Source organism: Rutidosis leptorrhynchoides, chromosome 2 (genome assembly GCF_046630445.1).
Source record: "Rutidosis leptorrhynchoides isolate AG116_Rl617_1_P2 chromosome 2, CSIRO_AGI_Rlap_v1, whole genome shotgun sequence".
Taxonomy (NCBI): Eukaryota; Viridiplantae; Streptophyta; class Magnoliopsida; order Asterales; family Asteraceae; genus Rutidosis; species Rutidosis leptorrhynchoides.
Window position 1 is genome coordinate 348386729 of NC_092334.1, and position 25171 is coordinate 348411899.

General features: G+C 34.8%; 2 protein-coding genes across 2 annotated transcripts; one reads left to right on the forward strand and one right to left on the reverse strand.

The window, feature by feature from the left end:
- Nucleotides 1-872: 872 nt before the first annotated feature.
- On the forward strand, nucleotides 873-3715 carry LOC139891958 (uncharacterized). Its single transcript, XM_071874983.1, has 3 exons — nucleotides 873-1317; nucleotides 1608-2312; nucleotides 2969-3715. Exons 1-3 carry the CDS (start codon nucleotides 922-924, stop codon nucleotides 3614-3616), a joined length of 1749 nt encoding a protein of 582 aa, XP_071731084.1. The 5' UTR covers nucleotides 873-921; the 3' UTR covers nucleotides 3617-3715.
- A 418-nt stretch (nucleotides 3716-4133) lies between these two features.
- On the reverse strand, nucleotides 4134-7447 carry LOC139891959 (beta-glucuronosyltransferase GlcAT14B-like). Its single transcript, XM_071874984.1, has 4 exons — nucleotides 6709-7447; nucleotides 6535-6610; nucleotides 6324-6439; nucleotides 4134-4993 (listed from the first exon to the last, which is right to left on the reverse strand). The coding sequence occupies exons 1-4, from the start codon at nucleotides 7289-7291 to the stop codon at nucleotides 4479-4481; spliced, it is 1290 nt and encodes a 429-aa protein (XP_071731085.1). The 5' UTR covers nucleotides 7292-7447; the 3' UTR covers nucleotides 4134-4478.
- Nucleotides 7448-25171: the final 17724 nt, after the last annotated feature.

The window sequence follows — 25171 nt, forward strand, 5'->3', positions numbered from 1 at the left end:
GATACCTATACATATACATTTACATATACATATACATATACAATTACAGATACCTATACATATACTGACATGTACACACATACAAATACATCCATACACACATAGATATAAATACAGGGACCCATACATACATATACATATATACACATATATACACATACAGATAAACTAACATATACATACAACAACGAAATTGGTTTTACCTCAATATCTGTCATCTTTGAAGGGAACTCTTGATTGAATCTAGGGACGAAATAGATACACTAACGATGGAATTAGGGTTTAACTACAAACTATTGAAGTGATCTTTTGATTGAATCTGCAATGAATGAGGGTTGATGAATCAGGGTTCGTAACTAGGGCTTGTGGAGCGAATTTTTGTTAGAGTTGAAATTTGAATTTTGTTATCCCAACTCGCTATTTCAGTGTCTTTTGTATACTCGACCATCATTAAGGTCGCCCGTGTTTTTTGGGGTCGAATACAGTGGTCGACCGATAGCCAACAGAAATCGACCTTGCCAGTTATAAACGGTGGTCGACCACATTGAAATTTGGTGTGGCCGACCGGGTATAGAGGTAGTCGACCCAACGGGTGGTCTACTTAATGGTGTAAATAGACAATTTTTTTTTTAAAAGTGTATTTTGGAATAAAACTTTTTAAAAAAGTGTATTTTGGGGAATTTTCCAAAAAAAAAAAAATTACTCCATATATTTGTAGCTGGGCTTAGCCCAAAACTCGTAAAAACAGACATAAAAAGCACGGTTTCCTTTAATAATTTCACTTCTTTTCTCAGGAGAATATTTCATTCGTTCCGTTACTATAAATAAATCGTAAGCTAAACTCGATAACTTAATTAATTAGGGTTAAGCCTAAAATCAATAACTTGTGAAAAACCCCACATCAACGATAACTAAATTACAATGGCTCCATCCATTCAGAACATACCCGAAGAAGAAGAAGATGATACTCCACTCAGATACAAACGCCGTCGTTTTACACAACCCGATTCTCAATCACAAAGACCGGTTCAACGATTCCGGTCGCAAATTGTGCAGGAGGAACTGATAGATGATTTTATAAGTATAGATTCTGATAATTCGGAACAGTCTGAACAAGATAATCATCATAATCTTGATCTTAATCTTAATCTTGATGATGATGATGATGATGATGATTTGATACCAAATATCGTTACTAATAAGTCGTCACTAATTAACAATGTTAACGGAGGTTCATTATTACGATTAATGTTATCTGATCCTGAAGTATTGGAATGCCCAGTTTGTCTTGATCAACTGCTCTCCCCTGTCTTCCAGGTATTATTATTTATTTATTTATTTATTTTAATATTATTATTGCTCTTTTATTTTGCCCTAAGAATTTTATAACGAATTATTGTTAAAATTGAGGTTGTACAATTTATTAGTTATTTGTCACTTTTAAGTCAATAGAGTTAGTATTAGTTGTCACTTTAAAGTCAATAAAAAGAACACCTTTATGCACTTTTAAGTTTTAACTGTTGCCGTTACTTAATTTTTTTTATTATTATTATTATTTTGATAATAGTGTATATAATAATAATATTTGGTTTCTTGATATGTTGCAGTGTGAGAATGGTCATATAGCATGCAACTCATGTTATATGAAGATGAAAGGAAAATGTCCGTTTCGGTGCACGGAGATTGGTTATAACTATAACCATTGTCGAGGTTTAGAGAAGTGTATCGAATCGATTAGTAAAATATCATGCAAATACGCTAATTTAGGTTGCAAAAAGATGATTCCTTATGGTAAAAAGAGTGAACATGAACAAATGTGTCCCTATGCTACAGTCAATTGCCCTTTCTCATCGTGTCAGTTTGCTGATTGTTCGAAAAACGTGTACAGACACTTTAGCATAAACCACGCAGATTTCACAATGCAGTTCACCTACGATGAAACCTTTTTGGTTGATATAGATATGGATCAGAGCCATATTTATCTTCAAGAAGAAAATGAGAATGTTATATTTATTCTCAAGCATGACGTTTTAGAGCACGGACGGGTTTTTAACGTCGATTGTGTGGGGTCAGGATCATTGAATAATTTGTTTCGGTGTGAAATTACTTTGCCATTTGAATATGCGGATCACAATGAGGTTATGTTATTATCTGTTTGTATAATGAAAGTTGGCTCGTCTGAGTTTGATGTTTATGAGGATGATGATGAGGAGTTTAACTTTGTTAATGGATCAGTACAAGTAGTGATTAAAGATTTTGATGCATTGGTTTGTTCGATTTGTTCAGACCCATTGTCTACACCCGTGTTCCAGGTATGTGATCGTTCTTTGTCGTGTTTTAATTGTCTATATTTTATATATGGTCAATACTTTGATCAACTGTACTACTATTTTGGGTTTGATTTTTTATTACTTCTACACATGTTTGTAAAAATCCTGATGTAGACCGATTTTTTAATTAATCCGTTTTTAAAAGTAGGTAGGCCAATTATATTTTCTAATTAATCGGTCAATGCCGGTCAATGGGTCAAGATCATATTTAAAGTCGGATTTAGTTTATCAAAATCGTATAAAATTAGTCAAAGTCAAACTGGTCACAGTCAAAGTTGGTCAATATTTTAATATGAATTTTGGAGTATATGAACAAATAACTATGTTTATCTTTATTGAGAATTATGTTAAAGGTAGTGCATATGCAGAGCTTTAGTTATGTTTTTAGTATTGTCCTGTTCTTACTTTATACAAATGCAAAGATTTTATGACCTATATAAATTATAATTGTAGTTGGTCACAGACTTATACAAAATATCGGTCTCCAGTTAAGCACAATCTAGCTCTGCAAGTAGTTAAAAATATAAAGGAAACATTCTGCTGTAGTAAATTATAAATCGAATTGCTGATTCTTGTTTTTAATTTTGACTTTCTTATAACGATACATGGTGTTAACAAAATCTGTTAATGAATTGCAGTGTCAAATAGGCGGTGTAATATGCTCCCCGTGCTGCTCCAACGCAGAGCAAAGTCAATTTTTTAATGTATCAAATAAAGTAGTATATCAACGTTGTCGAGGTCTTGAAAGGATCCTCGAATCAGTCAGCGTATCGTGCAAAAACGCAAAGGATGGTTGTGAAGAAACAATGACTTATAGTACTAAAAGAAAACATGAACAAATGTGCCTTTATTCTACATGCTTTTGTCCTCAAACATCATGTCCCTTTTATGGTTCGTACAAAGACGTGTACATCCATTTTGATATCGCGCATTCAGCTTATGCATTCACATACAACACCAGGTTCTCTGTTTGTGTAGATATGAATCAGAAACATGTGTTTCTTCAAGAGCAAAACGAAGGTGCTGTTTTTGTAGTCAATCAAGAAGTTCGAGAACATGAACGAGCTTTTAACGTTGAGTATGTTGGATCGAGTACATTTAAAAAGTGTTTGAAGTATCAATTGAGTGCTAAAAGGTTGGAGACATCATATTCTTTGGAGACTGTACCGCAGATGTTTATAAAGGGGGCGAAACATTCATTGAAAAAGAATTGCTTAAAAGTGCCATTTGAGTTTGCTGGTGACAACGGACTTCTATCTGTATTTGTCACCATAATTAAAGAGTAATTAACTAATGGTAGGATCATACATTCTTTCTCATATGCTTGAGTGTAAAAAATGTTTATAATGTGCTGAGTAATTTGTTGAAGATGTTCTTTTATAATAATTAGCTAGTTTTATTCAACTAAATGATCTATGATGTTGTAGAACTCTATGATGATGTTTGGGTTAGTTTAACAATAGTATATGCTTTGGATCAAAGGCTTAACTTTTTCATTAACATTAACATTAACAATATATCTATAGATACTATTTTACACAATTAAGAAGCAGCCACATGTTAACTACAAAAATCGAAATATTCCATAACGACCGGTCATTCTCGGATATCACATGGATTACTATTTTATGCGGTAATACAAAGACTTTTTAATTCAGTTTCAACAAACATAATATATCCGATACAATCTGCATAACTTAGACTAAAAAATGTTTGCAAATTCTTATCAATTTCTTTTATAGAAAAACAATGTGAAACAAACTAACAATATGAACAATTCAGTGCTATTCCAAACATCTGCATCAAAGTTTGACAAATATTTTGAATTTGTGATATATTTTACAGAATTGTTCTTTTTGAAGGACTATTAAATACAGACATCCATTTTTAATTTCCACCACTAAGCTATAAAAATTGGTGAATATGGTTATAAAAGAATTGACTCACTGTCACAAGTTGTTCCTACAACAAAAAATCCACATAAACTTAAAATTCATTACCATCCCCATTACCTTGCTTTCTTCAGCAGTATAATGTCGCCACCATCGAGTCCACCGCCTGCCACATGTCGCAAAACTACATAATCCACCTGGCAGTGGTCCATTTCCCCCACACGAAATACTTACAACAAATCAGCACTCTTCGTCGTCATCTACACTGTCGCGGTCTAAAATTCTCTTCCGACAAAAGGGAATTCACAAGACTTCCAAGCCTTTCGGCCCCTTGAGTCGGCTTTAAAAACGTAATATTCCCGACCATAGAACATGGGTCAGACCCGTTTTCACGACTACCGGTGCACCACCCGCCCGGAACGATCATATCTGGACCTCGGAATAATAATTCAGAATCAATACTATCAAGAACGGGTTCGTCTTGGTGAAATTTCCTTGCGAATGGTGCTTTACTGTCGATCATTTTTGGCATGTCTTGTAATGTAAGAAAATGAGGATGCTGTTTTGGTGGGTTATCCCATGCGATGAAATGTAGATCGCTGTTGACGGTCGTATTACTAAATTCTTTTGCGTTACATAAAACCGTGTGAAAATAGCCTTCGGGAGACGAGACGAAATTTGCGTAGTACATAAGGACTGTTCGAGGTAAATTGTCCCACCCCCATATACAGAAATCGATAAATGGGCGAGATAAAACCATCCATGCAGATCCTGTAGATACAGCAGCCATTGTTAGAACTGTGTATAAACTAAACGTCATCGACTTAACTGGTGGTGCTGTATCCAAATCTCATAATCCTACTATAAATATGAACCTGGTACTGTATACAAATCTCAAAATCCTATTATAGATATGAACCTGGTACTGTATCCAAATCTCAAAATCCGTATCTTAAAGCGACTCAAAAGCTCAACGTTTGTGGCTTTATGATCTTTTTTTTTTCGAACGGCGATATCGGCATCATCCAGAGGGGACTTACCCACACACACGTTATGAGGAAACCCAATTCGCGACGATGTTGGAAGTACCATCGAAGGTTGGGAAAACCCCCGAGACCTTCCCAAATCGCATTGATATTTACAATACCATCAGAGATTGGAAACTCCCGTTTGGAGTGATAATCGAACCTTGGTTGGCAGTATCCAAGTTAAATCCCACCCCATACCACTCAAGCCAAGGCTTTATGATCTAATATACCTCATAGATATTCAAAGACATAACATGTACATGCTTTAGCAATTTCCTAAGTCTACATTTGATTAAAATTCTATCATAAGTAATAAATGGAAAATGTTCAACAATTTTTAGATCAAAGACAGAAGAGTTTTATTTATCTAAATAAAGCCAAGCATTACATGGATGAGACAATAAACTCGTACCCAAACATATCAACCATAAGCACTTTTCAAGATTTCAGCAGCCAAATACTAGTCGATCTTACAATCCAAATCAGCATCCATGTGTATAACTAGACCTCTAAAACCACCCGACTAATTAAATGGATTAGACCAGGAATTTTAACCAACGTATAGCTAAAGGTTTTGGATAGGATGACCAGAGGGTGCGCCTTGTGCGCAATTCACCCGGTATCAGGTCTCGCGCTCAGGGGTCTTGATTACCCGAGGTTTACCCTCTATGGGTAGTCAATGCACTCGTTCATAGGGGGGTTTCCTCGCTAATCCAAAAAAAGGCCAAATCATGGTCATTGGTCATAAGTTATCCGTAGTAAATCACCATAGACCAGGGCTTCAAAGTTCACAAACAGAACCCATGCTCCAGTATATTCAGTATTATAAGATTCCATTTTTTTTTATCTAGATGCACATTCTATAACGTCTGAACTTGTTCAGAGTTTCAACTAACTATCCACACAAAATTGAATGATTTGACAGTACCTTACGCAATATCACAAGTATTAATCACACAACTAGTAAAATAAGCAAGAGACAAGCCAATATTCAAAGCCAGTTACCACAAATAGCATAAAGGAACAAACTATATAACTCTACTATTGCTAAAACTTAAAATCAATAATTATACCTGTAAATAATTTGAAAGCAGTGGGTACACTTCTTCTTTGCGTAATCGCAAATATTTCGCCTTTTTCCTTCAAATACAATCCAGGATCAACAAACACAGGTTTTGCTCTATGAAACCTAAACATAATTACATAACACACATTCAATTAGATCTAATAATTCAATTTACACATATTAAACTAACAAATTAACACAAATTAATTAAATCTTACTCTTTCCATCCAATATTACTCGTATGATCGATAAAATTCAAATCCCTCGGTAACGAGCTAAACGTATGAATCAGATCTAAACCAAAACACAAATTCATCAACATCAAAATCAAAATTAGTATCATAATTACATAAAATGCATTAATTTAGCAAGGTAAGAATTCAAATATTCACCATCTTGAGTAACAAGTGGATAATCAGATGCACTTAGATTAATAAACCAGTCCCAATCTCCACCTTCTCTTAACAAAATTGCTGCAGCATGAAGCGTATTCGCAACCATTGTCGGTCCACGATACGTCACCAGATTCGCTTTCGTGATCATAACTACATTACCAAATTTCACAAAAACCGGATGATTCTTCACAAAATTATGCAATTCAATTCGCTCTTCAGGTGCAGATTCAGCGTCTAAATGAACAACATAACGGTTATTCGGATGGTACAGAGCAAGTAAAGTTCGCCTGAGCATCACGCCGTCGTGATTCGAACCGGAAATTAAGTAAGCGAACCGCGGCGGTTGGGAAGAATCCGTAACATCGACCGGCCGGTCCGGCCGGAGCTTATCTTCAACAAAAACAGAATGGGCGGAACCGGAGTAGTGACCGAGGAAGCGGTGGCCGTCGAGTGAAGTTAGGGTTAGGAAAAATAAGAGAAATGAGAAAATGGTTGATCCGACGGCTAATGGATAGATCCATTTACGTTTAATAGTGTGTGGATGTCTGAAATGCATGTAAAAACTTCTTAATTTCTTCATAATGATATATAGATGGATGGATCTTGAAAATTGGGGGGGAATGAATTGGGTGGCGGATGTGTGTCGTTGAATGGCGGCGTAAGAGTGTGGATTACGAAGCTGAAGATGGTAGTAATTGAAAATTATTCAAGTAGTTGGGTGAGATGAGATGAGAATAAAATGAGCAACTTGTTTGAAATAATGATGACTGAATCTTATGATTCACATTGAACTTAATAATTTATGTGTAGTAGTATTATTTATTTCACAATATTTGTTTTGTATGTTAATGTCTATTACTCCATCCGTTTCATTCTAATAGTCTACAGACAAAAAACACGCAGGTTTTAAAAAATTCCACTAAGTAACAATCAGGTGGCCAACGGCACGTTGCGGCGGCCACTGCTCTGAAATGTAAATAAATATTTTTGTAATGAAAATATTTTAACTTTAATAAATGTAACATAATTTAAAGCGTAATAATTCGTTTCAACGTACCAAATCTCTTATAGTTGTAGATTAAAACGTACAATAGTTTAATTTTTTTTTTATTATTATAAGCTAATTAATTATATATTTGATATTGTATGGGTGAAGAAATTAAAAAATATATATTAGTTGAAAAAACGTTTAAAAACAACTCATATAAAGAATTTGCTCAATTGTAATATTATTAATAATTTCGAAGACAAAACACGAACCACAAATTTAAACTTATACCATAAAATAGCCCAAACTAACATAAATACAACTAAAAACAACCTACAATATGGAAAAATGGGAAACAATTAACATTAATTTAATTTACACATAATACAAATATATACAAAAATGAAAAACCAAACTTAAATCCTAGATGTTTCAACAAAAATCCAAAACAAACTGAATGCATAAGAGCTGTCATTTAAAAGCAAATACATTAAATACCCCTCAAATCCCCAAAGTTTAAACCTTTATTAAGATTATGATGACTTTTTTGTTGTCAAAAAAACAAAGAAACATCACAATGCAGGGAAATTAAAGATAAGCATGTAAAATGGAAAATATTAACATCGATTAAGCAGTGTCGCTTATCATGGTAAAGCATATAAATTTTATCCTCAGTCATTTAGCAAAAGAATGTCTACCAACCCATGAAGGCAACCTTCGGCGCAAATAGAAAAAAAAAAACTAATTAAATATCAAATATATATGTAATTTTTTTTTTTTTTTTTGGGTAAAGGGGTTCACCCGGTAAATTATATTAATCACTTAAAATATACATTACGTACAAAAGAACGGCTTCAGGCTACACGCCTAAACCCAACAAACAAAAGGCAGCAGGCCTAGCAAAACCACACAAAAAAAAACAAAACCGAAGCATAACATAGACATTACATTACAGAACTTTCCATTTGTCCTTCAGTCTTCTAACCTTCTCCGAATCCTTGAACTTGAAAGTAAGCAACTTCAAATGAACAGTAGCAAAAATTGTATCATATAATTGATCTCATGTACATGATGTACCTTTAAAATGTCTGTTGTTTCTTTCTTGTCAAAGATAATAAACCGCAGCGCCAAATAAGAGCTTAGAAACAATCACCCGAGCCACTCTTCGATGCGCAAACACACTGAATTTGCGTATAACATCTTTCCAATTATCATGAGGCGACAGTAGGTCTGATAAACAAGCTAGCTTACCCCAAACATATGAGGAATAAGGACAATTAAAGAACAAGTGAGAATGAGAATCCGGTTGATACTCACACAACGAGCATATCAAAATAGCATTACTCGGATTATCCCATCGTTTGATCTTATCATGAGTCTTTAGCTTTTCTCCTACAAGTAACCAAACCAAAAATGAGTGCCTTGGTATATATTGAGTGAACCATACCAAATGAGTGCCTTGGTATACATGTGTGTGTGTGTATATATATATATATATATATATATATATATATATATATATATATATATATATATAGAAACTTACTTGAACATAATATGTCTGATATTTTTGTTCTTTCAAAGTCCAAATTCTCAAGTCTATAATCGATTTTTTAGCGTCGTCGTCATCATCTGTAGAACAACAAAAAAGCCAAAAAAAAAATTTAAAATAAAAAAAAAACAAATCAAAAACCTTACTCTTAATTAAATTGGCAAACAAAATTGATACCTAAAAAAGTAATATAGCAGCTGATTTAATCATGTGTTGCCTTGCCAAGATATGATCAAAACCTTTTCGTCATCACCATTGCCAACACTCTCTGGTGTTGCTGATCATGGGTGTTGTCGTAACTCGTCGGCGTCGACGGCGGTGGTAGGGTTTTGCCGGGCGCCGCCGTTGTGGGTGGTGTTGGTTTTTGGGTTTGTTTTTTTTTTTGGTTAGGTTAGGGTGTGTGTGGTGGATAGTGAGGTTGGGAAGAAAGTGGGAAGAAGGAGAAAGATCCAGAAGTTGGTTAGTTAAAGGGGAAAAAAGTGTGAAATGGCAGTTTTACTATTGAGGCGATGGAGAGGCAGAACTTTCCGGAAATCTGATGGGAGGGTTTGACTGAAAGGTGATAAATATCTATTAAGCGGAAATGACTAAAATACCCTTTTTAATTAAATAATCGAGTCTACAGTAACTCTCATTCACTCAAATATATATATATATATATATATATATATATATATATATATATATATATATATATATATATATATATATATATATATATATATATAGATTTAATAAAGAGGAAATCATTTTTTTGGGGGAGAAATAAACTTTTTTCGTTTCTTTCGAATTTTTTTCAGACATTAAGATCACGTGAAAATATGAACATTAAAAAAACACTTTGTGATGAATGTTATTATTTTGGCGGAAAAAACGCTCGAAGAAAAAATTTAAAACATGCATCATGTGTCAAAACGGCCTGCCGTACGGCCATTGTGATGAATGTTATTATTTTGCCATACGGACTGCCAGTGTGAAAAACGGTCTGCCATACGGCCATTATAAACGTGCACAACAAACGGCTTGCCAGCCCAAACAGTCTGGTCAAACGGCCCGACAGCCGTATGCAGGCAATTCTCAAGTCTATTTAAAGGGTTTTTGTCATCCATTTTTAGACACACCTCGTTTCACTCTCTCACTACAATACACTTTCTCACACCAGAGCTTTCAAGGCCTTCTCACCTCCGAGCGGAAAATTAAGTACCCGGAGGCGAACACCGAAGATTGTACTAGGAGCGGTCTAGAGGATGTCAGCACTTGTAATGGTCCAGATGTCGTCTCTAAACGGTGAACGCTTTCATAAAGTTATCTTGTTACTTTAAGTTGCTTTCATCTTGCATGCTTATCTATCTGTTGCAAATGTTTATTATATGTTGAATGTCTTATCTGAAACTTATGCTATTGTTATGATGAAACCTTAACGGTTTAGAAGTCTAATTTACGGACCACTGTTTCCACTTATTCACGTGGCTATAAACTAGTATTAGGACCTGATCAACCCTAGGATACGAGGTAAGTAGTTATGTGTGCTTAACGTCACAATAGGGATATAATACCTACGTACGGTTATTCATTTATCCGACAAAGAAGAGCTGCCCATTTAGGTTGTGATTAGAGTAGGCAATATAGAGTTCAATGAACACTGGCTTACTCAAAAGCATGATTCGCGTCAGAAGCAACGTTCTTGAGATGTTATAAGATGATCCGGGGTTGAGTAAGTGATCATAAAGGAGAGACCTCGAATCCAATTAGCAGTACCTTAGAATATCTAAGATTGCACATCTGTTAATGTTAAGGCATATCTTAGTATTAAGTGGAGGAATGTTAATGTAGTTTAACCAACTAGGATTAAGAAAAGCTGAGACTTTCCTTTAGGGATATACCACTTTATTCATGTACCTAGGATTCTATCCATAAGGTCGTTTAAACCCCTTAAGGTTAACACTGGGAGTAGGGATATTCTTCTTAGCCAGAATCTTCAAAGCCTAAACTCTTAGTGACAAATCGAGAAGGTTCATAACTTAATTGGTTGAGGTTTAGTGTTCATTCTAGGAAGTTTAACTCTTGTAATAGTTCCCCGTCAGTATTCTAATCTTCATACCTATCCCTTTTTATCTTTATAGTTTGTATTATCTCTAGTTAATCTTAATCTATCATCACTTGTCACTAGGGTTAACTATTTAGGCACTTTTATCCTACATTACTGAGCAAACATACAAAAATACGAACCTGAGTTATACGTACCACTTACTCGTTAAAAGGAAGACAAGTACGTGAATTATAGCTAGGAAACCCAGCTAAATATAAATAATAAAACCATTACTCCCCTTTGGTAACTAATTCTGATGTTTTGCGAACTAACGACACCGCACAAATAAAACCGTCCATTTTGGCCATATCATAAGGAGAGTGAGTTTTTGGAACCGCTGCCGGGGATTGAATTTTATGTTTGTTAAGGTAATCATTGATTCTGTCAAGATATCTAAGATTTTTGAGTGGTGTCTAAGAAAGATAATTATACACGAACTTGGTTGTTGGATTTTCTGAACATTCTCTAATTATATTTGAACCAAAAGGATCCTGCCTCTCTGTTGTCAGCCTGGCCACTTGTTTCAAAGATAAATTGATAAGGAACACACATGCTTAACAAATAGAGAGTTTGTCGGTATAGGATTTAAAGTCACCATTATAGTAAACCCTTTAAAACTATAAAAAAAATTAATTATGGTATTAATTTCTGTAGATTCCAGTTCAAACTTAACCGATTACGAAGGAAGTGCGAAAGGCAGTTAGTCTCCTACAACTTCTGAAACCGGAGAAGTTTTCCTTTATAAATATAAAAATAAAACGAATCTAAACTCTAATGAGTCTCATTAAGAACTAGTTCTTGATCCTTGTAGTTCAAGAAGCCGGATGACTTCATCCGACTTAGAGATTTCATTGCTTTTGGATAAGTTTTACTCAAATGAACCAGAATTCGACCCTCTTCACGATCCAAAAGGGAGGCTCAGTCTTAATGAACTCCTCATTATGGAAGATGAAATAAGGGAAGAATACCCAACTATTTTCAAATATTCAGACTTGTTTGAATATATTCCAAAAGAGAAACGACACGTTGATAACTCAGATCCTCCGTTTACTGGAAATATGTTAAATTCTAGCAGAAGGTTAAACGTCTATAGAGAATTCGTTAGGCACCTCTATTCCTCAGACTTCCCGTTTTCAAAATTTCAAATAAATTTACTAAAGGAATTGCGCAATCAAGTTCGTTCTCTTCACAAACTGTTAAAGTAATGTGGGGATGATATTTTTGTCATGTATCGAGATGCAGAAATCGACCTCAAATTTGATTTAGAGTCATTTGTTAGTTTTCTACCTCATATCGATGATAAGGAGTTTTCTCAAATTCATATCAACCGTTATGTCGCCGCAATGATTTCTGAATTAGAATTTTGGATTGAAAGCAAAAAACCTAACCCTATTTCAAAATATGGAGATCGAGATTTCTTCTACTTTGATCCAGCATCATTTATCATCAAAAGATTAATTGAAGTTTTTCCGGATTCAACCGAGGAGAGAATACATCAGAATTTCTTCCCAAAAAGAAAGGAAATATATTCTGAACTCGTGCAAATCCTCACTATGTCGAAATTTCCATTTACCACTCCGTAAAAAAGGTCATTCGAGAAATATCTGAAAACTTTAAATTTACTATCGGTGATTCTGATTCTGCGAAAGATATTTTATTTCAAGACAAAGTGTTAAAACTTCTTTTCGAACTTAATTATCGAGATACTGGACCTAGGGATGGAAATTCAAACATTAAGAAAGTTAGAAGGGCTTTGGTTAAACTTATGGACGACATCGGAGATTTACAGAAGTGTGAGCGTAAAATGCTAAGTGATTTTGAAATATTCTCATTACACTCCGCTGATTTACTCTGGATGGTCAAAAAAAGCTTTAAATTTATCTTTCTTTTCGTGTCATTTCTGGAACTTAGTTGTGAAACCTGTGTAATTTGCGTTATTAATAAAAATAGAATTTTTATTTTACTCTGTCCGTTTATCTTTTAAAATTTTAGTTTAATTAGTAAAATTAACCGGATTAAAATCCGAAGCAAAATTTTATATATTCTATTTTAACTTAATGATAAAATTTAAATTTTAAAATATGAAAAAATTGAGAGTCGGGTCGGGGGAATAAGCTCGTGTCACACGGGCCCAATTTTCTTCCTCTTTTCTTTCCTTCCTCTCTTCCTTTTTCTTCTTTCTCTTCCCCTTTCTCTTTCCTGCGGCCGAAGACTAACACCACCACCATCATCACCATTTTTTAACCAAATTCAACGATTTGAAGCACTAATCTAAGTCTCTTGTGCCTTCTAAACTCATTCTCGCTATCAATTTCTCAAATAAGGTACTCTTTCACGATTAAAAATCAAGTTTTTGCTTAGGGTCAAATTTTTGACTTTTGTAAAAATTCGTGTTTTGTTTGCCCAATTTTGATTCCCTACATGCTTAGTTAGACAATGTGATTGATATGTGTTAGTTTTTAGGTTCGATTGAAGCATTTTGGTTCACTTTTAGCATACGATTCGTGAATTTGAGTTTTAGGCTAGAAATTGGAGAAATATTTGGAATTTTGATGTTTTGCTAGCTCATTTAGGCTTAGTGGTTCACCTAATACACTTAGGAACTATCTTTGGAACAATTTCGGATTGTTTGAGTGAAAATTGCAATTTTGATAAAAATGTACGAAGTTAGGCTTTTAATTTTTCCTAACGTTAAAACGTTTTTAAAACTTAGGATGACTTGAAAACTAGTCTAAATTAAAATATCATTGACATAAGAATGAAATTTGAACCTAGTCTTTGCTTTTTCTTATTTTGTACGTTTTAATTAAGGACGTTATAGGCAAAGTTTGATGTTTGAAAATATTTAAGGTAATTGAAAATGGTCATTATGATCATTGTATGCTTAGAAATCATCTTACTTTGAACAAAATTGCTTATTGCGACTAAGTCGCTATAATTATTATTTTTAGCATTATTTGTTGCAATCACGGGTACGCTTTAAATCTTGCTTAAAATAAGTTTATAGTCACTTTGGATATTGTTTGCGGTAATTTTGGCTATAATTGACAATACAGGGATATGGAAAATGTCATTTTCAAAGCCCTCATTTCGATTTTTTTTGGAAAAATATATGCATTTTTCATTTCTTCTTATTATAATAAGTCTTATTATTTTGGAACATAACCTACATTGTTTAATTATTGCAGATGGCAAATAGAAACCGTCTTCCCGACGAGTTGCCCCATTCTATTCACGGGCAAGATAATCCGGGGGTAAATGAGCCGTTTATGAGAAACTGGATAAACAGGCGAAAGGTCACAACAAGTTTATCAATTGGGAGATAATGGAACAATGTGGGTGGGCGGATGAATTGAGAGGAATGTTAAGTTTTTAGGCGAATGGAAAAACTCATAGCGCCCGGAAAAAGCTGTTTGAGATTAACGAGCGCGTGTATCAAGAACCGTTTGAGGAGTTTATGGCTACATGGAATTTTGAGGCAAACGTTGACCCAGAAGAGTACAACACTCGTCGTTGCATCCACTTCCGCCACCAAAATATCATGCACCACCTCACTCTTGCACAGTTCGCCACTCATCTGAAACTGTACAAGAGTTCTCATGTAAACTGCTCAGTATTCAAGAGAGGGTACAGTACTTTGGACCCTACAATCGATCATCAGGTTTTCTGGCAAACCTACACCACCGATCAGGAAGCCTGGAGGTTAGAAAAAAAGGCCTCTAATTTTATTAACCCAGTCCATCGCATCCTCCACCACCTCATAGTCAAGATTCTTCATCCAAAAACCCAGCATAGCGGAGTTGTCACCATTGCTGACATACGTATTATGTACTCCATGTTCCACAACCGGAACATGCAGGTTGCATATCTTCTGGCCTAGGCATTCACTAATGAGATAAACGCATCGGGTACAGTTGAGCCGGTTTTGGGAGCCGTGGTCATAAGACTTCTTCTTCGAATGCACATTTTGGGTAGTATTGAAGCAATGGGTTATCAAAGAGTGATTGGGTCAGAGGAGATCGGGTACAAACTACTGCACAATTGGCAGTTCATTCAGATATGTGATCAGCAGTTGGTAGTCCTCGCTAACCCATCGATTGCAGATTCAGTCAATCGAACTGTGCCTAGTGTGACAGTTAGAGGTTTTAGACCCGACCCGACCCGAGGACGAGGGATGGTAGGAGGCGACAAGGTTCACAGGAACCAAGGGATGAGGATGATCCCACGATGCATGGTGGGCTCACTGATAGTGACATCCAGAGACATTCACCAATATGTCAGGGGATGAGGATGATCCCACGATGCATGGTGGGCCCACTGATAGTGACATCCAGAGACATTCACCAATATGTCAGGGGGCTCAACCATATTATGAGCCGTATCATTATCACATGAGGGATTTGCATGGGCCGGAGAGATAGTTTACCGAGTCTGCGATATTCCAGAACCTGGAGCACTTCACGCATTACAGACAGCTTAATGTCCCACCATATCCTTGGCAGTATCCTTTGATCATCCCCCATAGAGAGCCTAGAGATGAAGGGACTAGTTATCAGCGTCCACCACCTCATCCTCCTTAGCATCACTACACCCAGCACACAGTTATCTCCACCATGGGAGCAGAACACGGGGTACGAGGATTTGGCCAACAGCATTTTCGCGAAAAACCTCATTAGCACACATAGAGATACATCTGTCGGTGTTCAGACTTCCGTATAGGATCAGGCTGCAAGCCAGGGTATGGCTGAGGATGTGACACAAGGTTTAGGAGGAATGGGTGTACATAATGATTGGGGTCGAGATCTGATGGAAGGACAGGGTTGGCGTACGGGGCCTATGATTCATACCAGCACCTCATCGCTTACCGGACCACTTACACATTTGGACGAGGTTCATTTCAGGGTATCCTCCAGAACGAACACTTTAGGATGGGTACGGCAGCTGGTGAAACGCCCCGTCCTAATCCATCCGGACGAAGTCCATATTGATTATAAACGATTCATAATAGTTGATTACATCGCGAGGTACTTGACCTCTAAATGATACATTATACAAACATTGCATTCATTTTTAAAAGACAAACTTTCATTTCATCGAAAGTTGACAGGTATGCATACCATTTCATAATATCCAACTATAAATGACCTAATCCGTCATTTACTTAATAATAATCTCTAATGAACTTCAACGACTCGAATGCAACGTCTTTTGAAATATGTCATGAATGACTCCAAGTAATATCCTTAAAATGAGCTAATGCACAGCTGAAGATTTCTTTCAGACCTGAGAATAAACATGCTTTCAAGTGTCAACCAAAGGGTTGGTGAGTTCATCAGTTTATAGTAATCATTTCATTTTCATCATTTTAATAGACCACAAGATTTTAAATATTATAAAACGTGCAGAAGTCCCATTCCAACTGCACAAAAAAATATCTTTCATATGAAGAACAGCTGGTGAGGATTCAAAATATAATAGTAACCATCTGTGCCGGTCTTTCACCCTACGGCTGAATACATGTACCTTCAAAATATAGAACCTCTGTGCCGGTCTTTACACCCCACGGCTGAACACATGTTTATAAAATATAGGACAACCGGTGCCAAAATGTTGTAAAAAATAAACCATCTGAAATGTCCCGTTCTTATTGATTAAAAACGTTCCATATTAATTGATTTCGTTGCGAGGTTTTGACCTCTATATGAGACGTTTTTCAAAGACTGCATTCATTTTTAAAACAAACCATAACCTTTATTTCATAAATAAAGATTTAAAAATCTTTACGTAGATTATCAAATAATGATAATCTAAAATATCATGTTTACACACGACCATTACATAATGGTTTACAATACAAATATATTACATCGAAATCAGTTTCTTGAATGCAGTTTTTACACAATATCATACAAACATGGACTCCAAATCTTGTCCTTATTTTAGTATGCAACGGCGGAAGCTCTTAGTATTCACCTAAGAATAAACATGCTTTAAACGTCAACAAAAATGTTGGTGAGTTATAGGTTTAACCTATTGTGACGATCGCTCCAAATCCATATGGACGAACACGTCATTCATTGATTTCATTGCGAGGTATTTGACCTCTATGTGATACATTTTGTAACATTGTATTCGTTTGAAAAGGTATTTCATAAATGAATATATAAATTCCAGGTTTTTAACATCTGATGATTCCTACGTATAGACAATCACCATTTAAATGGTTTACAATAATACATCTGTTGACAATACAGTCAAAATAAGATACATGGTAATGGTTTGGTGAATGCAAGTTTCTTGTATATAGCATGTATAACTCCAAGCACATATCTTGTATCACGTATAAGCAAACAGCGGAAGACTTCTAGAATCCTGAGAATAAACATGCTTCAAGTGTCAACACAAAGGTTGGTGAGTTCATAGTTTTAATATTACACATAATCCGTATATCAATGTGGATTACAAAAGTTCAGTTGTTTTATTCAAAACTTTTATCAATAGGTTTTACATAAAAGGTGGATCACAAGATTTCAGTTGTTTCATCCGAAACGTTTATCAATCGGTTCTACAAAATTGAGCACCCTGGTAACTAAACTTTAACGTTTATATAATTTGTACCCTTTGTATAATCATCTTAATAATACATGCAAACCAACGTGTACGCTTCTCAAATAGCATACGTCCGTTAAAAGGCTAGTGCTCTAGCTTGGACGGGGATATCAAGCCCTATGGATCCATATACTACTACTCGCGCCCACCAGTTCTTATAACCGGCAGTTACTAGTTACCAAAGCTAAGGGATTTTTGGTTCAAACTCAGTATAGAATTTAGTATGTACTTGTGTCCATTGTTTAAAATAAATTGCATGTATTCTCAGCCCAAAAATATATATTGCAAAAGCAATTAAAAAGGGAGCAAATGAAACTCACGCATATAAATATTGTAAAACAGTTAATAAAGCATTTGCATGTATTCTCAGCCCAAAAATGTAATGAGTAAAAAGGGATCTTATGAAACTCACTCAAATCCGTTTTAGTTTTTGTATTCATTTTATAAAACAGCGCATGTATTCTCAGCCCAAAAATATGTATAAAAAGGGATCAATGAACTCACTGTTTAATATTGATATACAATATTGTAGGAAAGCACGTAGACGCATCGGAGATGATAAACACGAGGTTTGATTCACAAAAATACCCCCGAACATTACCCATAATTTTCTTGGCAATAACCCATAATTTTCTTAGCTCTAGCTCGCTTGGAAACCATTTTGAAAGTGACAAGCTCATAACCTCGTCGTAGTATTTTATGTATAATACTAATTAATAGGCTTGTGGCCATGCGATCGCATGGCCTCAGACTTTTGCCTCCATGCGATCGCATGGATTTATAGGCTTGTGGCCATGCGATCGCATGGCCTCAGATTCCAGCTCACAAATTTTTGTTTTCTTGTTTGTCGACATAATATTAAATTAATATAAATATAATATATATAATTTATATAATTAATTATATATTATATTAAATTCACGTGCATAGTTGACTTGTAATTTTTGTTCCGATAAGTCGTACGTCATCACTCGACTTATGTCCCGGTTCCGGTTTTTCAAATGTCCTTTCGTACCTTTAGAACACTTGCATTTTACGTTTCGTTTCACGTACCTTTGTCAAAATATAGCCTTAAATTATTCATAAACTATACCACTCATAGTATAACTTAAACTTTCAAATGTTTTGGTCATTTACTTCTATAAATCATCGCCTCGCTATTTGTTAATATATATATAATATATACATTTTCATTTTGAAATAGTATTTTACTGTAGCAATTCACTGTAGCAAGTCAATTTCACTGTAGCAAATAGTAATTTTCAAAAACACTGTAGCATTTTGAGTAATGTGGCAATTTGAAAACACTGTAGCAAATTAGTGTTTAACTGGTTCATCTTAAACGCTTTAGTTAACTTATCTAAATATCAATTGAATCAATAAACGAATGTTACTATCGTTTATTATATATATGTATATATCTTTTTAATATACATAAATCAATTTTTAAATACACATTGGAAGTTATTTATAAATAAATTTTAATAATAAATATTTCAACTTATCATATACATTCAAATAGATATTTAAACCAATAAGTTTAATGTACGGTATCAAATAATTAATACATTGTTACCTTTTCATGTTATAGTATATATGTATCTATTTACATATAATTGTTCGCGAATCGTCGAAAACAACCGAAGGGTATTTAAATATATAAAAGTAATTCAAAAATTTTGAGATTCAGTTTTACAGACTTTGCTTATCGTGTCGGAAATGTTAATTATACAAAGATTTAGTTTAAATTTAGTCAAAATTTCTGGGTCATCACACCTATATATATCAAATCGTAACAATAGACCACAAGATTTCATATTTCAATACACATCCCATACATAGAGATAAAAATCACTCATATGGTGAACACCTGGTAACCGACATTAACAAAATGCATATATAAGAATATCCCCATCATTCCGGGACACCCTTCGGATATGATATAAACTTCAAAGTACTAAAGCATCCGGTACTTTGGATGGGGTTTGTTAGGCCCAATAGATCTATCTTTAGGATTCGCGTCAATTAGGGTGTCTGTTCCCTAATTCTTAGATTACCAGACTCAATAAAAAGGGGCATATTCGATTTCGATAATTCAACCATAGAATGTAGTTTCACGTACTTGTGTCTATTTTGTAAATCATTTATAAAACCTGCATGTATTCTCATCCCAAAAATATTAGATTTTAAAAGTGGGACTATAACTCACTTTCACAGATTTTTACTTCGTCGGGAAGTAAGACTTGGCCACTGGTTGATTCACGAACCTATAACAATATATACATATATATCAAAGTATGTTCAAAATATATTTACAACACTTTTAATATATTTTGATGTTTTAAGTTTATTAAATCAGATGTCCTCGTTAGTAACCTACAACTAGTTGTCCACAGTTAGATGTACAGAAATAAATCGATAAATATTATCTTGAATCAATCCACGACCCAGTGTATACGTATCTCAGTATTGATCACAACTCAAACTATATATATTTTGGAATCAACCTCAACCCTGTATAGCTAACTCCAACATTCACATATAGAGTGTCTATGGTTGTTCTGAAATATATATAGATGTGTCGACATGATAGGTCGAAACATTGTATACGTGTCTATGGTATCTCAAGATTACATAATATACAATACAAGTTGATTAAGTTATGGTTGGAATAGATTTGTTACCAATTTTCACGTAGCTAAAATGAGAAAAATTATCCAATCTTGTTTTACCCATAACTTCTTCATTTTAAATCCGTTTTGAGTGATTCAAATTGCTATGGTTTCATATTGAACTCTATTTTATGAATCTATACAGAAAAAGTATAGGTTTATAGTCGGAAAAATAAGTTAAAAGTCGTTTTTGTAAAGGTAGTCATTTCAGTCGAAAGAACGACGTCTAGATGACCATTTTAGAAAATATACTTCCACTTTGAGTTTAACCATGATTTTGGGATATAGTTTCATGTTCATAATAAAAATCATTTTCCCAGAATAACAACTTTTAAATCAAAGTTTATCATAGTTTTTAATTAACTAACCCAAAACAGCCCGCGGTGTTACTACGACGGCGTAAATCTGGTTTTACGGTGTTTTCCGTGTTTCCAGGTTTTAAATTATTAAGTTAGCATATCATATAGATATAGAACATGTGTTTAGTTAATTTTAAAAGTCAAGTTAGAAGGATTAACTTTTATTTGCGAACAAGTTTAGAATTAACTAAACTATGTTCTAGTGATTACAAGTTTAAACCTTCGAATAAGATAGCTTTATATGTATGAATCGAATGATGTTATGAACATCATTACTACCTCAAGTTCCTTGGATAAACCTACTGGAAATGAGAAAAATGGATCTAGCATCAAAGGATCCTTGGATGGCTTGAAAGTTCTTGAAGCAGAATCATGACACGAAAACAATTTCAACTAAGATTTCCACTCGAAATAAGATTGTTATAGTTATAGAAATTGAATTAAAGTTTGAATATGATTATAACCTTGTATTAGAAAGATAACCTACTGTAAGTAACAAAGGTTTCTTGATCTTGGATGATTACTTGGAATGGATTTATAAAACTTGGAAGTAAACTTGCAATCTTGGAAGTATTCTTGATTTTATGAAACTAGAACTTTTGGAATTTATGAAGAACACTTAGAACTTGAAGATAGAACTTGAGAGAGATCAATTATATGAAGAAAATTGAAGAATGAAAGTATTTGTAGGTGTTTTTGGTCGTTGGTGTATGGATTAGATATAAAGGATATGTAATTTTGTTTTCATGTAAATAAGTCATGAATGATTACTCATATTTTTGTAATTTTATGAGATATTTCATGCTAGTTGCCAAATGATGGTTCCCACATGTGTTAGGTGACTCACATGGGCTGCTAAGAGCTGATCATTGGAGTGTATATACCAATAGTACATACATCTAAAAGCTGTGTATTGTACGAGTACGAATACGGGTGCATACGAGTAGAATTGTTGATGAAACTGAACGAGGATGTAATTGTAAGAATTTTTGTTAAGTAGAAGTATTTTGATAAGTGTATTAAAGTCTTTCAAAAGTGTATAAATACATATTAAAACACTACATGTATATACATTTTAACTGAGTCGTTAAGTCATCGTTAGTCGTTACATGTAAGTGTTGTTTTGAAACCTTTACGTTAACGATCTTGTTAAATGTTGTTAACCCAATGTTTATAATATTAAATGAGATTTTAAATTATTATATTATCATGATATTATCATGTATGAATATCTCTTAATATGATATATATACATTAAATGTCTTTACAACGATAATCGTTACATATATGTCTCGTTTAAAAATCATTAAGTTAGTAGTCTTGTTTTTACATATGTAGTTCATTGTTAATATACTTAATGATATGTTTACTTATCATAGTATCATGTTAACTATATATATATCCATATATATGTCATCATATAGTTTTTACAAGTTTTAACGTTCGTGAATCACCGGTCAACTTGGGTGGTCAATTGTCTATATGAAACATATTTCAATTAATCAAGTCTTAACAAGTTTGATTGCTTAACATGTTGGAAACATTTAATCATGTAAATATCAATCTCAATTAATATATATAAACATGGAAAAGTTCGGGTCACTACAGTACCTACCCGTTAAATAAATTTCGTCCCGAAATTTTAAGCTGTTGAAGGTGTTGACGAATCTTCTGGAAATAGATGCGGGTATTTCTTCTTCATCTGATCTTCACGCTCCCAGGTGAACTCGGGTCCTCTACGAGCATTCCATCGAACCTTAACAATTGGTATCTTGTTTTGCTTAAGTCTTTTAACCTCACGATCCATTATTTCGACGGGTTCTTCGATGAATTGAAGTTTTTCGTTGATTTGGATTTCATCTAACGGAATAGTGAGATCTTCTTTAGTAAAACATTTCTTCAAATTCGAGACGTGGAAAGTGTTATGTACAGCCGCGAGTTGTTGAGGTAACTCAAGTCGGTAAGCTACTGGTCCGACACGATCTATAATCTTGAATGGTCCAATGTACCTTGGATTTATTTTCCCCCGTTTACCAAATCGAACAACGCCTTTCCAAGGTGAAACCTTAAGCATGACCATTTCTCCAATTTCAAACTCTATATCTTTTCTTTTACTGTCCGCGTAGCTCTTTTGTCGACTCTGGGTGGTTTTCAATCTTTGTTGAATTTGGATGATTTTCTCGGTAGTTTCTTGTATTATCTCAGGACCCGTAATCTGTCTATCCCCCACTTCACTCCAACAAATTGGAGACCTGCACTTTCTACCATAAAGTGCTTCAAACGGCGCCATCTCAATGCTTGAATGGTAGCTGTTGTTGTAGGAAAATTCTGCTAACGGTAGATGTCGATCCCAACTGTTTCCGAAATCAATAACACAAGCTCGTAGCATGTCTTCAAGCATTTGTATCGTCCTTTCGCTCTGCCCATCAGTTTGTGGATGATAGGCAGTACTCATGTCTAGACGAGTTCCCAATGCTTGCTGTAATGTCTGCCAGAATCTTGAAATAAATCTGCCATCCCTATCAGAGATAATAGAGATTGGTATTCCGTATCTGGAGATGACTTCCTTCAAATACAGTCGTGCTAACTTCTCCATCTTGTCATCTTCTCTTATTGGCAGGAAGTGTGCTGACTTGGTGAGACGATCAACTATTACCCAAATAGTATCATAACCACTTGCAGTCCTTGGCAATTTAGTAACGAAATCCATGGTAATGTTTTCCCATTTCTATTCCGGAATTTCAGGTTGTTGTAGTAGACCTGATGGTTTCTGATGTTCAGCTTTGACATTAGAACACGTCAAACATTCTCCTACGTATTTAGCAACATCAGCTTTCATACCCGGCCACCAAAAATGTTTCTTGAGATCCTTGTACATCTTCCCCGTTCCAGGATGTATTGAGTATCTGGTTTTATGAGCTTCTCTAAGTACCATTTCTCTCATATCTCCAAATTTTGGTACCCAAATCCTTTTAGCCCTATACCGGGTTCCGTCTTCCTGAATATTAAGATGCTGCTCCGATCCTTTGGGTATTTCATCCTTTAAATTTCCCTCTTTTAAAACTCCTTGTTGCGCCTCCTTTATTTGAGTAGTAAGGTTATTATGAATCATTATATTCATAGATTTTACTCGAATGGGTTCTCTGTCCTTCCTGCTCAAGGCATCGGCTACCACATTTGCCTTTCCCGGGTGGTAACGAATCTCAAAGTCGTAATCATTCAACAATTCAATCCACCTACGCTGCCTCATATTCAGTTGTTTCTGATTAAATATGTGTTGAAGACTTTTGTGGTCGGTATATATAATACTTTTGACCCCATATAAGTAGTGCCTCCAAGTCTTTAATGCAAAAACAACCGCGCCTAATTCCAAATCATGCGTCGTATAATTTTGCTCGTGAATCTTCAATTGTCTAGACGCATAAGCAATCACCTTCGTTCGTTGCATTAATACACAACCGAGACCTTGCTTTGATGCGTCACAATAAATCACAAAATCATCATTCCCTTCAGGCAATGACAATATAGGTGCCGTAGTTAGCTTTTTCTTCAATAACTGAAACGCTTTCTCTTGTTCATCCTTCCATTCAAATTTCTTCCCTTTATGCGTTAATGCAGTCAAGGGTTTTGCTATTCTAGAAAAGTGTTGGATGAACCTTCTGTAGTAACCAGCTAGTCCTAAAAACTGGCGTATGTGTTTCGGAGTTTTCGGGGTTTCCCACTTTTCAACAGTTTCTATCTTTGCCGGATCCACCTTAATACCTTTTTTGTTCACTATGTGACCGAGGAATTGAACTTCTTCCAACCAAAATGCACACTTTGAAAACTTAGCGTACAATTCTTCCTTCCTCAATACTTCTAACACCTTTCTCAAATGTTCACCGTGTTCTTGGTCATTCTTTGAGTAAATAAGTATGTCATCAATGAAAACAATGACAAACTTGTCAAGGTATGGTCCACACACTCAGTTCATAAGGTCCATGAACACAGCTGGTGCATTAGTTAAACCAAACGGCATGACCATAAACTCGTAATGACCGTAACGTGTTCTGAAAGTAGTCTTTGGAATATCATCTTCTTTCACCCGCATTTGATGATACCCGGAACGTAAGTCAATCTTTGAATAAACAGACGAGCCTTGTAGTTGATCAAATAAGTCATCGATTCTCGGTAGTGGGTAGCGGTTCTTGA

Coding starts and splice junctions, on each gene's coding strand:
- LOC139891958 (XM_071874983.1), top strand. CDS start 922: ATGGCTCCATCCATTCAGAACATACCCGAAGAAGAAGAAGATGATACT. Junction 1,318..1,607: donor TGCTCTCCCCTGTCTTCCAG/GTATTATTATTT, acceptor GATATGTTGCAG/TGTGAGAATGGTCATATAGC. Junction 2,313..2,968: donor TGTCTACACCCGTGTTCCAG/GTATGTGATCGT, acceptor AATGAATTGCAG/TGTCAAATAGGCGGTGTAAT.
- LOC139891959 (XM_071874984.1), bottom strand. CDS start 7,291: ATGAAGAAATTAAGAAGTTTTTACATGCATTTCAGACATCCACACACT. Junction 6,611..6,708: donor TCCACTTGTTACTCAAGATG/GTGAATATTTGA, acceptor GTTTTGGTTTAG/ATCTGATTCATACGTTTAGC. Junction 4,994..6,323: donor TGCTTTCAAATTATTTACAG/GTATAATTATTG, acceptor CTGTATCTACAG/GATCTGCATGGATGGTTTTA.